This window comes from Gallus gallus, chromosome 1, assembly GCF_016699485.2.
Source record: "Gallus gallus isolate bGalGal1 chromosome 1, bGalGal1.mat.broiler.GRCg7b, whole genome shotgun sequence".
Taxonomy (NCBI): Eukaryota; Metazoa; Chordata; class Aves; order Galliformes; family Phasianidae; genus Gallus; species Gallus gallus.
Genome location: NC_052532.1, coordinates 73,339,278 through 73,354,199, shown reverse-complemented (window position 1 = coordinate 73,354,199; position 14,922 = coordinate 73,339,278). Strand labels below are relative to the sequence as shown.

The window sequence follows — 14,922 nt, the reverse complement described above, 5'->3', positions numbered from 1 at the left end:
ATGCATCAGGTAAGGCACAAGACTGCAGTTTAGCTCCCAGAAAAGGCAATGTTATTGCACCTGGCTTGTTCCAGATGCCTATGATCACAAAGAGCCTGGATCTAAGGAGCAGCAACACAAGGCTGCAAATATCCAACAGCAGGAAGTGACACTGAAGTCATAGGAGTAAGACCCAACTTGTGAGCTGATGTAGTGTTGGTTTTTAGTTCAAAAGGTTATCTTGCTGTTAACACCAGCTGTCTTGCGGGCCTTTTCTTGTGCTGCACAAAGCAGGCTATTAGAAGATTAAATACAAGAACCTTACCAACCTTCTTCAGTCACAAAAACAAAATGTAGAAGATAAATAAATGAAATAGAACAAGGCAGCAGATGGCTTTATCTTAGTAAAGAGACATAGAATGGTTCAAGACCCTTGCCTGTATTTATGTCAATTATGTTAGCACCCTTAAGATTTAGCTCCTCTCTACTACATGTTTAGCTCTTCTCTACCACTACCCATAAGAAGAGTAAGAAATTTCTGTTAAAGTGACAGATTTATTCCGCTCTGGTACACAAATAACAGAACTATGCCTGGTACTCTACTGACTAAACCGAGACAAAATTAAGTAATAGAAAAGAAAGCATCTTCATCTCTGTTGCACCGTAAGTTTCCACACCTCTTACTGAGTGAGTCCTGTTCCACCAACAAAAAACATTATTATTCTCTTCCAGAATAATAATAATAATAATAATAATAATAATAATAATAATGCATGCACCATTACACTGGCCACAGCAGATTTAGCTGCTCCCTCTAGAGGAGTGTCACTGCACTGGTGTGAAAGGGAGAACCTCAAACGCTTACAGTGATGATCAAGATGCATGAGTGGATGAGAAGCTGGACATGAGTCAGCAGTGTGTGCTTACAGCCTGGAGGGCCAACTGTGTTCTGGGCTGCATTAAGAAAGGGGTGGCCAGCAGGGAGAAGGAGGTGATTGTCCCCCTCTACTCAGCTCTTGTGAGACCCCATCTGCATCCAGGTCTGGGACCACCAGTACAGGAAGGATGTGGAGCTCTTGGAGTGGGTCTATAGGAGGGTAACTAAGATGATCAAAGGGATGGAGCACCCTTCCTATGAAGAAAGGTTGAGGGAACTGGGCTTGTTTAGCTTGGAAAAGAGAAGGTTCTTGAGAGACCTCATTGTGGACTTTCATTACTTGAAGGGAGCATATAAACAGAAGAGGGAATAGTTGTTTACAAGGGTGGATAGTGATAGGACAAGGGGGAATGGTCTTAAACTGAGACAGGGGAGGTTTAGGTTAGATATTAGGAGGAAGTTTTTCACTCAGAGTGTGGTAACACACTGGAACAGGTGGCCCAAGGAGGTTGTGGATGCCCCATCCCTGGATGCATTCAAAGCCAGACTGGATGTGGCTCTGGGCAGCCTGGTCTAGTGGCTGGCGACCCTGAACATGACAGGGGGGCTGAAACTAGATGATCGTTGTGGTCCTTTTCAACCCAGGCCATTCTATGATTCTATGATGATTCTATGATGAGCCAGGGAGTGGAGAAAGTGATACTTGAGGGAGATGGGGGAATTAAAATCTGGCATGAATTTAATAAAATGTAGTTAGACATTATTAAAAAGCAGTAGTATTTTACAGTATTTCTGGACATATCCTGCTCATCCTTTTCAACAGCCTCACAGCTTCCACATCTCTTTGAACTATAAGACATTAGCAAGAGCCTTTTCCATTTTGACTGATCAGTTAGCAGTACTGGATAAGTAGACATGAAAGACAGACTGGCAGCAGCAAAAGCAGCATTGGTTCACTGCATGCACAGCATGGAACAAGTTCAGCTCTCCCTGGGACACTGTGAAAGCTACAGGCAAGTCAGTTTTAGCCCAGTAATTGCTATCAGGGAATGTCAGACAGCCCCTTCAAGCACTCCTGCTTATTTGAACACGAAGAGGGATCAGGAACAACAAAGAACACCAAAGCATTGCTCCACCTCTGATAAATATACACCTCCCATCAATTAATGAATGTAACAGCTGTCAAGCTTTGCCTTGTGATCCTCATCTGTGGACACATCCAGGGTGAAGCCAATAACAAAATGTTTTTTTGTGTGTGTATGTACAAGCTGTGCTCTGTGTCATCACGGACATGGCATTTCTTGAAGCACAGAGTAATAGTTTGATTCCTTTAGAGACCTGCTGCAGTCCATAAACTGATAAGGTCACCATTCCTGATGCATTCCTCAACTCATGCACTCATTTTGTAATTGATGCCAAGATAATTAATGATCTGTTCATTATACATTTCATATTAATGTAATAACACAACTTCATTTAAAACTAAGATTAAAAGATCTGAAGAAAAGCAGTATTGTACTGCATTTCATTACAATACTTTCAGTTACTCCAAAATACTATAAAAGAATTCTCATTTTTAACTAAATTATACTTTCTATAATTTTACTGTTCACACTGGGTTTAGAATTTTAAAAATTCTGGACAGTAAACATTTTGTAAGAACACGCTAAGGTATTTTGTCCCTTCATACTGCATCACCCTTTTGTTATTTATTCTATCTAATATGACAGGAGTTATCTTCCAGCGTATTCAAATGTACACAGTGCAAACAAGGCAGTTTTCAAATGTGATGCCTTGAAGTTTAAACCTTTATAGATATAATGATGGAAACCACAAAAAATTCAGAGATTATGCTAATAGGTATGTAGAGATTAAAAATGATAGGCAATCTCTTTCAAAATACTGTTATGCACTATTACAAAAAGAGTCCCCAGAAGGCCTTATCTGAAAAACCTTAGCATTATGCAGTACAACTAATTCTTGTTAATCTGCTTCACTATGTTCATCTTGTTTCATCCAAATTTCTATTTTTATCTGTTTGTCTAGAATATTTTGAATCTGGAAGCCCATTTTTCTTTAGTCATCTGATTCATGGGAAATTACTAATTCCAGAGAGTATTGAATTGAGGCATAATGTGAAAGAAGAAAGAGTTATTTTCAAACTGAATATGCGACTGGTCAGTAGGGAAGATTATGTATAAAAACAGAATTAAGTATTTTCTCCTAAAAGCACAAACAAGTATTGTATTGCATTAACTTCAACACAGTTTGTGGGGAAAAAGAAAAATTATGCAGTAAGGATTAGAAATTACATATACACACACAACACAGAACCACAGAATCACAGAATCGCAGAATCACAGAAATATAGGGGATAGAAAGGACCTCTGGAGATCACCTAGTCCACCTCCCCTGCATGTTCCCTAAAGTAGATAGCACAGGAAAGCATCCAGATGGGTCTTGGATATCCCCAGAGATGGAGACTCTCTGGGCAGCCTGTTCCAGTGCTCTTACACACTCAAATTAAAGACCTCCCTTGTGTTTGTACAGAACTCCCCGTGTTCCTGTTGGTTCCCATTACCCCTTGTTCTGCTGCTGCACATCACTGAAAAGAGTCTAGCCCCATCCACTTGACTCCCACACTTTATATACTTATAAACAGTGATGAGATCTCCTCTCAATCTTCTCTTCCTGAGGCTGAACAGTCTCAGGTCGCTCAAACTTTTCTTGTACAGGAGATGCTCCAGGTCCCTAATCATTTTTTGTGGCCTTTTGCTGAACTCTCTCTAGAAGATCTATGTCTTTTTTGAACTGAGGAGCCCAGAGCTAGACACAATATTTCAGATGTGACCTCACCAGGACAGAGTAGAGGAGGAGGGTCACCTGCCTCAATCTGCTGGCCACACTCCTTTTAATGTACCCCAGGATACAACTGGCTTTCTTGTTCACAAGAGATGTTCACAACAGATGCCCTGTAGCAAAGCACAGCACACTACATGTTGTCCCTAGGCCTTCTATTATGAAAAAGTTTAACTAGTAAGTACAAGGAATAGAGTTTGATGTATTCACACTTAGTTTTATGTTTGAATTCTAGAGTTTGAACGTTAAGTTTCGATAGTGAGGAACTAAAAGAGTTAGTTAATGAAAACAAAATGCTGCTTCTCTTAAAGAGACATTCACCAATGTAGCATGTTTTTGAAAAACATCATTCTCAATAGACAGCAATGCAGAAAAAGGAAGAAAAAGAATTACATCACTACAGTGTAAAATCCTGCATCAACTATCAAACTGAGACAGATGTAGGTTCATTTGTGCACAATGTTTATGTTTTTTTCTTTTTTTTCAGACACAACAAAAATATACACAGGTTACAGCAGAAGATGGTATTTTGCTCTTGAGTAGAATGCATACCTGCTTTACTCAGTTTAAATGAATTTCAGACTAGATTATTGAACAAAACATAGAAGCTTACCTTGCATTTCAACATGTTGGCCACTCTCTCTTGCATTGACTGTCCAGCTTTTGGCCTTACCAGTATATAAACTGCTTTCACGTCAGGGCTGGAGCGCAGAAGCTTTTCCACCAGCACTTTGCCCATGAAACCTGTAGCTCCTGTGATAAGTACAGTCTTTCCATTGTAATAAGCTGAGACTGAAGACATGGTGCTTCCTTCTTCTGCTCTGCCTTTAGCTTCCTGCAGGAGGTACCTGAGAAGATACAGAAACAAGGCTTTAAGACTTTTCAGATTAGACAGGTCAGTCATTAAGGAACTACAGTGCAAGAACTTTTCCCAGTCTGTCAGCTACGGCAGCTCATCTTAGATCAGTCAAAGGTAATTTTAAAATCAGTTTTCTTTTTCAAGATGTTGTCATGAACAGAATACACACACATGAAATATTAATCTGAGAAGTTTACAGATCTCAAGTTCAGCCTTTATATTATACTACAGTTGCACTCAGAGCTCACAAGTTAGAACATGGTTTGTTCTGGTCAAGACTTCTAACAGGAGATGCTTAACTGTAATGCTGAAGAGCATTTATCTCATACACTATGAAATGGAAGCCAAATATATGTACTTATCCTTGCAGGACAAAGCAGAAACAGACCTCCTTACAAATAATGTGAGCTCAAATGCTGTTTTTCCACTGCTACTCCACTATGCCAAGCAGTTTTACTTGTCAGCCATCACTTTGCAACATCCTCATTTTTTTCAGTGGTCTTAGCTTGGAATATATCCATGGGAAAAACTCTTTTTCTTGGAATATAAAGCACAATTACTTGCTCTGCAAGGCTGCAGAACCATGTGTAAGTCACCACTTATTTTTGGGGTGTTAAGGCCAAAATTAATGCCATATAACTCTAAGGAGCATAGATGTCATATGCTTTCTTGATAATCCACAAAGACTTTAGGTTGCTTGAAATTACCTCTGGAGATCCTTGGCCCCTTCCACTGACTATATAAGGGAGCTGGCATGACTAGAATCCCACATGAAGTGTCCCAGTTAAGTATTTTATTTATATACAATATTTTCAGGCCGGCATGTCCCCAGCCATTCTGAACGCTATAAAATGATGAATGAGGCTGCAATTAGTCTTGCTAGAGGAACTCTCTCTCTATCAGGCTAATGGATGGAAACACCCCACACATCTTTGAAGTGCTGCAGAATTCACAGCATGCTCAAAACACTTCAATTACAAGGGAATGGTTCACATAAAATTCAAATAAATTGAACAAATATAAAAAAAATCCTTCGAAACAACCCTACTATCCGTACTAAATTTGAAACAGAAACAAAAAGAGTTCAAGTGCTCAAAAGCCATGAAAATATCCAGCTCCCCCTGAAATTCTTTCAAATACCCAGAAACAGAAATTTAGCATTTGTTGCATTTTTACATTCTGCTAAGATTCCTCGTCCTCACCAACTCTCCTGCAGTTCTGAGAGAAAGGAAACCATGTAAAGACAGCAAAACAGACTAACTTATAGAAGAGAATCATTAAATCATCTAATTGTTTAAGTTGGAAGAGACCTTCAAGACAATCTAGTTCCAATTCCCCTGCTATAGGTAGGGGTACCTCCCACCAGACCAGGCTGCCCAAAGTCCCTTCCAACCTGGTCTTGAACAGAAGAACTGTCCATAGAACAACCGCTGCCAGGTGTACATTGTTCAGTGCAACAGCTCAGGAAGATGCTTAACTGAACTGTGATCTCAAAGGCATTATCACTCCTGACAGTGAAAAATGACTCAGAGTCATTAGTACTTACTGTCATTACCTATGTCTCCACCTGATGCACCTACCCAGATCTGACCATCCTGCCAGTATTCATAGTAATTGTATTGCTACATGGAAACACTAAATGCATATTTCCAATGGACTACAGTCCAGGCATATTAATGAGGGATACAAGCTGCAAGATACATAGTAAGAAAGATCTCAGTGCTATCAAGAACTGCAGCACCTATCATCAAATGAAACACCCAAACTAATTTTGAAAGAAATCTGTAACAAATCATCAAGTGTATCATATAATTTGAGAAAGTAGGTCAAGCAGAAAAACATCTGAAGGACACTATTTTACAAATTAATATCTGTGGGTATTCTGGCTCAGTGAACTCAGGTATTAGCCTATTTTCAGATATGACCTACATCACAGCTTAAATGAATCTAGCAGGCTTGTCCAGACCTATTATAAACCTGTTCTTATCTAAGACCTGGCCATTTGGGAATTTGGATAAACAGGTTAAACTATTAGACACTTAATTAATTTATAATAAAACGTCACATCTTATTCTGGTTGGGGAAAACTGAGTAATACTGGAAGACAAATTTGCAGAACCTAGAGGTGTGTGAAAGAGTATGTGTTAGTTCAGCTGGATGAAGATGAAGAGGACACAACACTTAAGAGTGTGATAGGTGCCCTGCAAAGCAGACATATTAACGGCAGAAGTCCTCAGCCAGTAGAATCCATAAAAATTCTTCTGAATATAAGGAAACAAAAAGAAGAGTTTAGACCATTCCCAGTTAGTGGATTCTTGCTTTGAACTAACTTTCAGAAGATCACATCCTACTTAGCTTCACCAAGTATTCTGCTAGACAAAAATGGCAGATTAGAAGATTACCACAATATTTAGCACTAGTTACTTTTTTCCACTCTTCAGTAGTTTAGAACATTTTGAAATTGTATTACCATATGTTACTGCTTCGCATTATGATTGCAGGCTCCCACTAAAATAGTCGTTGAGTTCTGAACATGAAAATAAACTTACTATGGTGTTTCATTTGTGCTCTCTGTGTTATCCAAGTGGGGTTTTATTTGTTTTGGCCTGATGCTAGGTACCTTCCACAAGAGTAATAGAGGAAAAAAAAAAAAACCAAAAAAAAAACACTGCTTTAAATGTCCCTAAAATCACATCTGCAGCCAGATTTCCTCAAGTATTTCTTGCAATCCTCATGTAATTTAAGACCATCTCAAATGTTTCTCTTCAAAAATGCAGGAAAAAATCTTCAAAATCATTTTGATGTGGTGGCAATGGAAGTCCCAAACATCATCAAAATGAATTCCTAAAGCAATCTACTCTTTCTCTTCATTATTGCCTAATTTTCCAGGGCTAGAAGAGAAAGTAAGAAATCATACACTTTCTATTTTCTATAATAAAACAGTTGAAGTCAAGCAGTATATATTTAGCAGAGCCAGTTTCAGTGTGGGATTAGGTCGCTGTGGGTCTCATCCATAGCAAAAAGACATGAGAAATGCATTGGTATTTGCTTATTACAGTATCAAATTTATGTATCCTCCACTTTTTTTCCCTTTCTTCAGCTAAATTTAGAAAAAATACAATAATCTTGCACTCAGTTGATTCCATGTTAATGATCTTCAAAGAGAATTGTAACTTTGTTTAACTGCTTGAACAAATTGATGTTTTGTGATCATGACAAATAAAAGGAAAACTGCTGCAAACCACTGTGTTCAGACAGATCCCCGAATCTCCACATTCCTAACAAATTTTAAAAGGTTATTAATAGTCCCCAAATTCAAAAGCAGATTCCAGTTTATATCTAGGATATTCCATTACAGAAACCGCTACTATGTTTTCCTTTCAACTAAGGGAATATTGACTAATTTTACTTTTTCAGATTTTTAAAAACGTATTTTAAGAAGTGATTTTGTAACAGAATTTATTCTTTTCTAATTTAATGGATATTGTCTGGTCTTTATTAAGAAAATGCAGAAGTAACAGAAATTTTAAGAAACTTGAGGATTTCTAGTGTCAAAAGATGTGATTGAAGTAATGCCTGCTGAACATTTAGGTATCTATTTCAAAGTACAAAGAACCATATACATTTCTTTTTGATGTTTTTTTTTCACTCAAATAAAGAAAAACTATGTTTTCTGTAGAAGTTCATACTTTATTTCTGAAAAAAAAAATAAAAATCAAAACCAGGTATTATCTATGCCCCAACCAATTAAACAAAAAGGAATTAAACATCTGCTAAGGGAAAACTGTTAGAAGACTGAACAACGGTCAGGAGTTCCAGCAGGCTGAGCCCTATGTAGCTGAAGGAAGACAAAGACTATTTCAGAGCCTGGAGTTCCTGTTTCTTCTAAAACTGGCTGGAGATGAGAAAGCCACTGAGTTGTGAAGAAAAGCCCACACACATACTTCCTAAAGTCCAATTCAAATGTTTAATTACAGAAAACTCTAACAGTTTAGGTGCTAATCTGAGAAGGAAAGTAATTACTGGTGTCATGTGAATTACTGAACACAGCATCCTTCAAGCAGTCCACATCTCACTGCTGCTGACTCATCTCCAATTGTATTCTGAAAAAAAGCCACCTTTTGGACATCCAGTCAGGAATCATGCTGAGCATCTCTACTGACACAAGTAAAAAGCTGCTTTAAGAGTAAAGCTCTGATACAGATGCCTGTGACAGTCTTCTCTAGATCAGATATAACCGCATTACAAACAAAGCCATGGTCTTGTGCCAGGGGCATATGCCAAAGCACAAGCAAGCAGTACAAAAAGTGGGAGTCCTACCAAACCAATACTTTGCTCCTGCAAAAGAAAACCCACACATCCTTAGCAGAAGCATAAAGAAAAGGTTTTTTTCCCCCAAGAGCAGATGAAACAGAGCTGATATTTAAGAAAATGAATACACTGTCCCCACATTCCACATACTTTGGTGCCAAATCTGCATTCATCTTACAATGGAGTAATGCCAGAAGTTAGACTGTTACCAAAGCCACAGCAAAGGGAAGATGAATGCATATCTGAACCTCCCTCGCTGCTGTTACTACTACTCCCCAAAGCAGGTCCATGACTGCAGGATGTCAACAAGATATGGTAAAATGGAGCACATGCAGTGAGGGATGAGTACACCAGGGCAAGTTAATATCTCACTATAGCACCACTAAAAAGATTTCTATGCCATATTCAGCTAGGACAATGGTGATTTCAGAAGCTGATCTATTCAGATATTTGCCATTTCAATTTAAGAGCACGAAATTAAAAGGAGAAAAAAAAATAAAGGAGATTGATTTAGGTTAGTGCAGGCATAAAGGACTGAATGTATGTTAATACATGTCTAGATCCACAAATGGTCTCTCTGGCATCTCTTTCTACTTAGTCTAGTTTAGATGGGTTTTCTCATACCTGATGTACTTACACCACTTCACCTAGGCATATAATTTCTGTAAACAAGAGGGTCAGAATATCCATATGATTTTTTTTTTTGACATTATATAAAATATAATGAGCCAGCTTTAAATAAAAATATAGACAGCAAGATTTCCTTAAGACAAAATAAATATTTAGCCATTTCTAAATATAAACTGATAATCTTGGATGCAAATGTCCAATCACATATGTGATAGTTTTCTTTAATTAGGTTTCTAGCGGATTTGCAGCTAACCCAGAGCATGCAGAGAAATAAAGATTCTTCTGTTGCTTCAGCAAACTTATACAGCTGAAGTCAGAAGCATCAGTATAAAGTGGTTACAGACTATTTCAATCTCATAAGTTTGCTTCCTCAAACTTTTACTGGTTTATGAGCTTAAAATGGACTCAGTACTGCGGATGCCTGAACACTGTATCTTCATGTAACTGTTTCTGTTCCCCCTAGGATGTGTAACAGAGACTCCACAAACTAAGCACATAGCCACAATAAAACTAATTCTTTCTAATGCAGGTGCTTTGCCTGAAAACTGTGCATAATTTCTTGTTAGCAAATCATCAGCAAATAAATCATCCTAAGTGTAGTGGTTCAGGACCTTTTAACTTTGGTGGTCGGTGGAGGTAGGTACTTGGACAACAGTTTTCTTCCAACATTAATGCATATACAAAAATTGCATGAAGCAACTCAATATAGTTCAAGGAGCATGTGTGAACAGAAGCAGCAGAAATAGTAATGAGCAGAACATCTGCACACCAAATCCTATGGAGCAAAGTCCTATCTGAAACAAGGCTTTCCAGCCTATTGATTCCTCCAGTAACAGTCTTCTTAAAAGCATAATGAGATAAACATGAGAGCCTATACTAATGATTTCATGATACACTATATATATACCTGTTTTCAAAACTAAAATAGCATAACCAAATTATCTTTCCATAATGAAACATAGAAGATAGGTACCAGAGTTTCATCTCCACATCTTTTACCTCACTGGTGCATCAAAACTCATTAGGCTAAACAATTTTTTTTTTTTTTTTAATTTTTATCTCTTGCTTCTCTCACTCTTCTCTATTGCCCTTGCTTAGAACATTTGATGGCACCTTGCAATCCACCAGACAAGAGAACTGGTCCTGTATATTCCATCCAGCTACTGAAATCAGATAGAAAGTATCTGTTCTGCTATACAAAACTCCTGTCAAGTCAAAGTTCTCAGGCAGCAGGGCAGGATCAAGACCTCAGGGAACAGGGAAACAAAACACAACCAAAGGAGTCCACAAAGAAGTTTACACCCCTCAGTGCACAGTGTTAAGTTGGCAAGCCAGAAAACTAAGTGTTTAGTGACAAGCTTTGCAGCAGGTCCTGCCTCAGCACAGGAGGAGCAATTTTGACACTGTCTGAATCTCAACAACAGTGCAAGACACCTTTGCTACCAGTCCTGGGCACTAAAAAAACCTCACACTGGCTGCTAATGTATAAGTTAATGATACATTGTCAGTCAGCCACTTTTTGCTCTTTTTGTGAGTTGTGTTCAGTACTTCGACGTTGCTTAGATCATATTATAGCAGGGAGAAGAAATTAATTCCATTTCATAAAACAAAGAGCACAACAGCAAGAAAAACGATAAATTCTGTAAAACACAAGGGCTACTCTGAAAGTAATGCCTCCTATTTCATTATGTTGGCCCACAATATCAGATATGGATGTTGGTGGTATGGCAGCAGTGGTGAAGGTTCCCACCAATATTCTGTTACACGCTGTTGTTGTACAACTGTCATGGCAGCAGGGGGACGTCTGACAAAATCACATCTAACATGGAAGTGCGTATGAAACAAAGGTGTGGAACTGAATTCTTCCATGGAGAAAAAATTGTACCCACAGACATTCAGTGATGCTTGCTGAATGTTTACAGGGACCAAGCAGTGGATGTGAGCACAGTAAGGTGGTGGGTGGTGTACTTCTGCAGTGGCAACAGCAAAAATGAGTCACCTTCACTGGTGCAGATTTTTATGAAAGCAGCAAGCAGACTTTTATTCATTGCCAGCAAAAATGCATAGTTAAGGGTGTTTACTATGTTGAAAAATAGTGTTTTGTAGCTGAGAGTTTGCTCTATCAAACAATGTTATTGCGCTCTTTGCAGCTGTTCACATTCCATGGAAATAAACAGGAGGCATTACCTTCAGAACAATCTATGTAACACTGCTTTCATCAAAATAATTGCTGTGATACTGTAATTCATTAGTTTCATATGCATATGTAAATAAGAAAGTTTTTTTTTTAAAGAAATAAAGTGATCTGTTTCCATCTTAAGTTTGTTAGTGCTTATCTACATTTATTTTACTTTTTTTTTTACCATACAGTTCCCCTGTTCAAAATATGGATTTCTACTGTTCAAAATATGGATTCCAGGAGGGCACTGATAACGATACGTTGAAGAAATCAAAGTAAAATATCAAAATAATATTTTACAAACCAGATTTTCTCACAAACTGTAAGGCAAATGCACTCCTTACATTTAATGACTTGGTTTCTGTAAAAGATAGGCAGTGCATTCTGTAGATTTCTCTCCCCACAGTTCTTTGAGAATCACAAACATTTACTCTTCAGATAAAGGAGAAAGTGCAGGAAGTGGAAACTGAAGACAATCCCCTGGAGTTACTGAAAGCTGCATTAAGGAACTCTGCTCAGAACGTCAGAAACTCTGAATAATGAGGCAGCAGAGAGCTCTAGAGTACTGGGAGCCTTCCAAATACATTTCTCCAAAATGAAGGCAAGAAAATGCAATGAGACGATGATTATTGGTTGGCATATACTATCATGGAGAATTTTTTTTTTTTCTCCTTTTCCATATACAGGGTCTGACTTCCACTCTCCCCTTCTCCAACATTTAGATGAGAAGCTGATGAGAGATGACAAGGCACGTTTAGAAAAGTTCAAGAAATTCACTATTAAATAAAACATAAAGGGCAGCAACACAAAAGATGGTCAGGCTGCACTTACGTCATCTTATACTTCCTCTATGCTTTGAATACCTACGGGGTGGGTGTCAAGCAGATTGGGCCAGGCTCTTTTCGGTAGTGCCCAGTGATAGGACAAGAGACAATGGGTACAAACTGTATCACAGAAAGTTTCATCTGAACCTGAGAGAAAAAAATTTTTACTTTGAGGGTGACAGAGCACTGGAACAAGCTGTCCAGAGAGGTTGTGGAGTCTTCTCTGGAAGAGTTCAAAATCTGCCTGGACACTTTCAGAAACTGTGCAAGGTACTCTAGGGAATCTGCCTTAGCAGGAGGTTGGACTAGCTAAACTCCAGAGGTCTCTTTCAACTCCTCTGATTCTATGAAATGCAAGAAAAGAATGGAAAATAATGAATTCAAGGATAATATGGTTTCTGATCTTCTAAATGTTCAAGAACATTTTAAGCTTATTTTAAAGCACTTGAAGAAACCTGTTGTAATCAGTACCAGATTTTGATTTACCAGGTTGGTATGTACTTTCCTGCAGCACAAAACAACTTCTGCTCCTTAAGGTCTCCATTCAAAATTCATATCCTCCTGGTTTAAATAAAATTTATTCTTTTGTTTTGTTTTCTTTTCAGTGACTAACAGTTAATATTTATCTGATGAAAAATATGTGTGGAAAACTAGATATGCGTGTTAACTTCCCATGGCTCATGAGATTCATATCCCTGTGGACAAGTAGAGCCAGCCTTGGGGTCATCAGGACAGTCCTCATCACTCAATCAGGAAAGTGCTTGCAATCAAGGTTTCTAGGCTCCTGAGCTAATTAACATTCCTTTGTCCTCAATACACGTATGACCACTCTAAGCTGTTAATGTTATACTAGCAAATCTTTGTGTGGTACAGACAGCTATAGGAATACATGAACAAAGACAAGCACCATATTTCAGATGAAATCAGACATGCTTCTATATGTTTTTTCTGCAATGCCTCATCTACCTAGGTGCTCAGCCTTACTACTCTCTGTCCCAAAGTGGCAGCTTTCCCTCAGCACTCTTCTCCTAACACAGGTGTAACTAATGATGTTTTAGAAAGTTAGTAACAAAACATACCAGAGATGCAATACCTCAAAATAACTGGAATTCACAAATTCCTTACATTTTGAAAATACAAAATTCTGCAGTAAATGCTGTGCTACTGTGCACAAGTGATCTCAAACTTATGTACAAGTACAGGGTGTTGGTGACATCTTCATTTCTTTTTGTTTTTAGGAACCTTTTCCTCTCTTACAAAGATCAGAAATTATGTTCCAAGGTAAAATAGTTGTGACTACATAAGCATTAGCATTTGACCAAATATCTTAAGAGAAACAGTGTGCCACTAAGAAGCACTCTAAACTGAAGGATTTATCCATATAATTTAAGAAAAAATGAATTATGATTCAATTCCTATTTATAGAATTTCTTATTGTATTTTCCAGGAAATCATGCACTTTTTGACTTTTATATAACCATGTGATCCTGGAGACAAAGCTGGCAGTTTATAAATGTCAAGTAGGCTTTAGTACCTCAGAAACTGAAACACTGGTAATGTGCTTCTTAGTTTTTAGTTTCATTGCACTAAAACACCCAGAGCAGCCTCACCCTATATTATATCTCTCTATTTCATGTACTTTAATTTTGAGATTTGGAACATGATCAACAGGTTTCTGTTAATTAATTTGTACCAAGAAAAACACACAAAAAAATTTGCATTTTTTTGCCAGTTCTATTAGGCTCCAGATCTTCTGTATGCACTTGAGTTCCATGGAGGTTCCGTCCTCAGCTTGAAACACATGACTGCTCTAAAAACATTAAATGACTTTCTGCAGCAACTTCTTTTAACAACATACAATAAAGAGGCTACCATCATCAAGACAGACATTTCACATATAAGTTGAGGGACTGAAAATACTGAATGCAATATAGTAATATTTTGTACTCAAAACTAGCACAAAAAAACACTTCTAAAGAGAGTGGATGACACGCTTCTCAGAAATCAGTCAGGCCTTCTTTAGTAGGTTTGTTTATTTTTAAGAAGTTTATTTTCAAGAAGTTTAGAAAGCTCCAGGATCCAAAATCATGTTAGAAGGCCAGCATTTCCAAGGACTGAGGGAAATTAAGTATTTCACAGAACAAACAGATCATCATCAGAAATTAAGAAAAATGAAAATGAAAACTAGTAAAAGAAAACTGAACGAAAAGACAAATGATGAACTGGAAGAGAAAGCAAATAAAAGCACTTTTGCAGCACCAGTCTTCCAGCTGGCTGTGGGATGGAGAGCTGACAAGCTCCTGTCAGTTAGCCAGGTGTCAAAAGCTCCACAAAAGGTATTAGAGCTACTAACCTCTACAAAGCACAGAGATGATCTTTGGTGATACTTGAGCTCTTAGATCGA

The 14,922-nt window shown here is 38.0% G+C and overlaps 1 protein-coding gene across 5 annotated transcripts in view; it reads right to left on the bottom strand.

Moving 5' to 3' along the window:
* Window positions 1-14,922, bottom strand: part of FAR2 (fatty acyl-CoA reductase 2) — a 133,154-nt gene that overhangs the window by 76,174 nt on the left and 42,058 nt on the right. For all 5 annotated transcript variants that reach the window (XM_046909465.1, XM_046909468.1, XM_417235.8 and 2 more), the window contains one exon: window positions 4,329-4,563. In XM_046909465.1, the coding sequence (XP_046765421.1) occupies window positions 4,329-4,517 (189 nt within the window). In that variant the 5' untranslated portion in view covers window positions 4,518-4,563. The remainder of the gene's footprint in view (window positions 1-4,328; window positions 4,564-14,922) is intronic.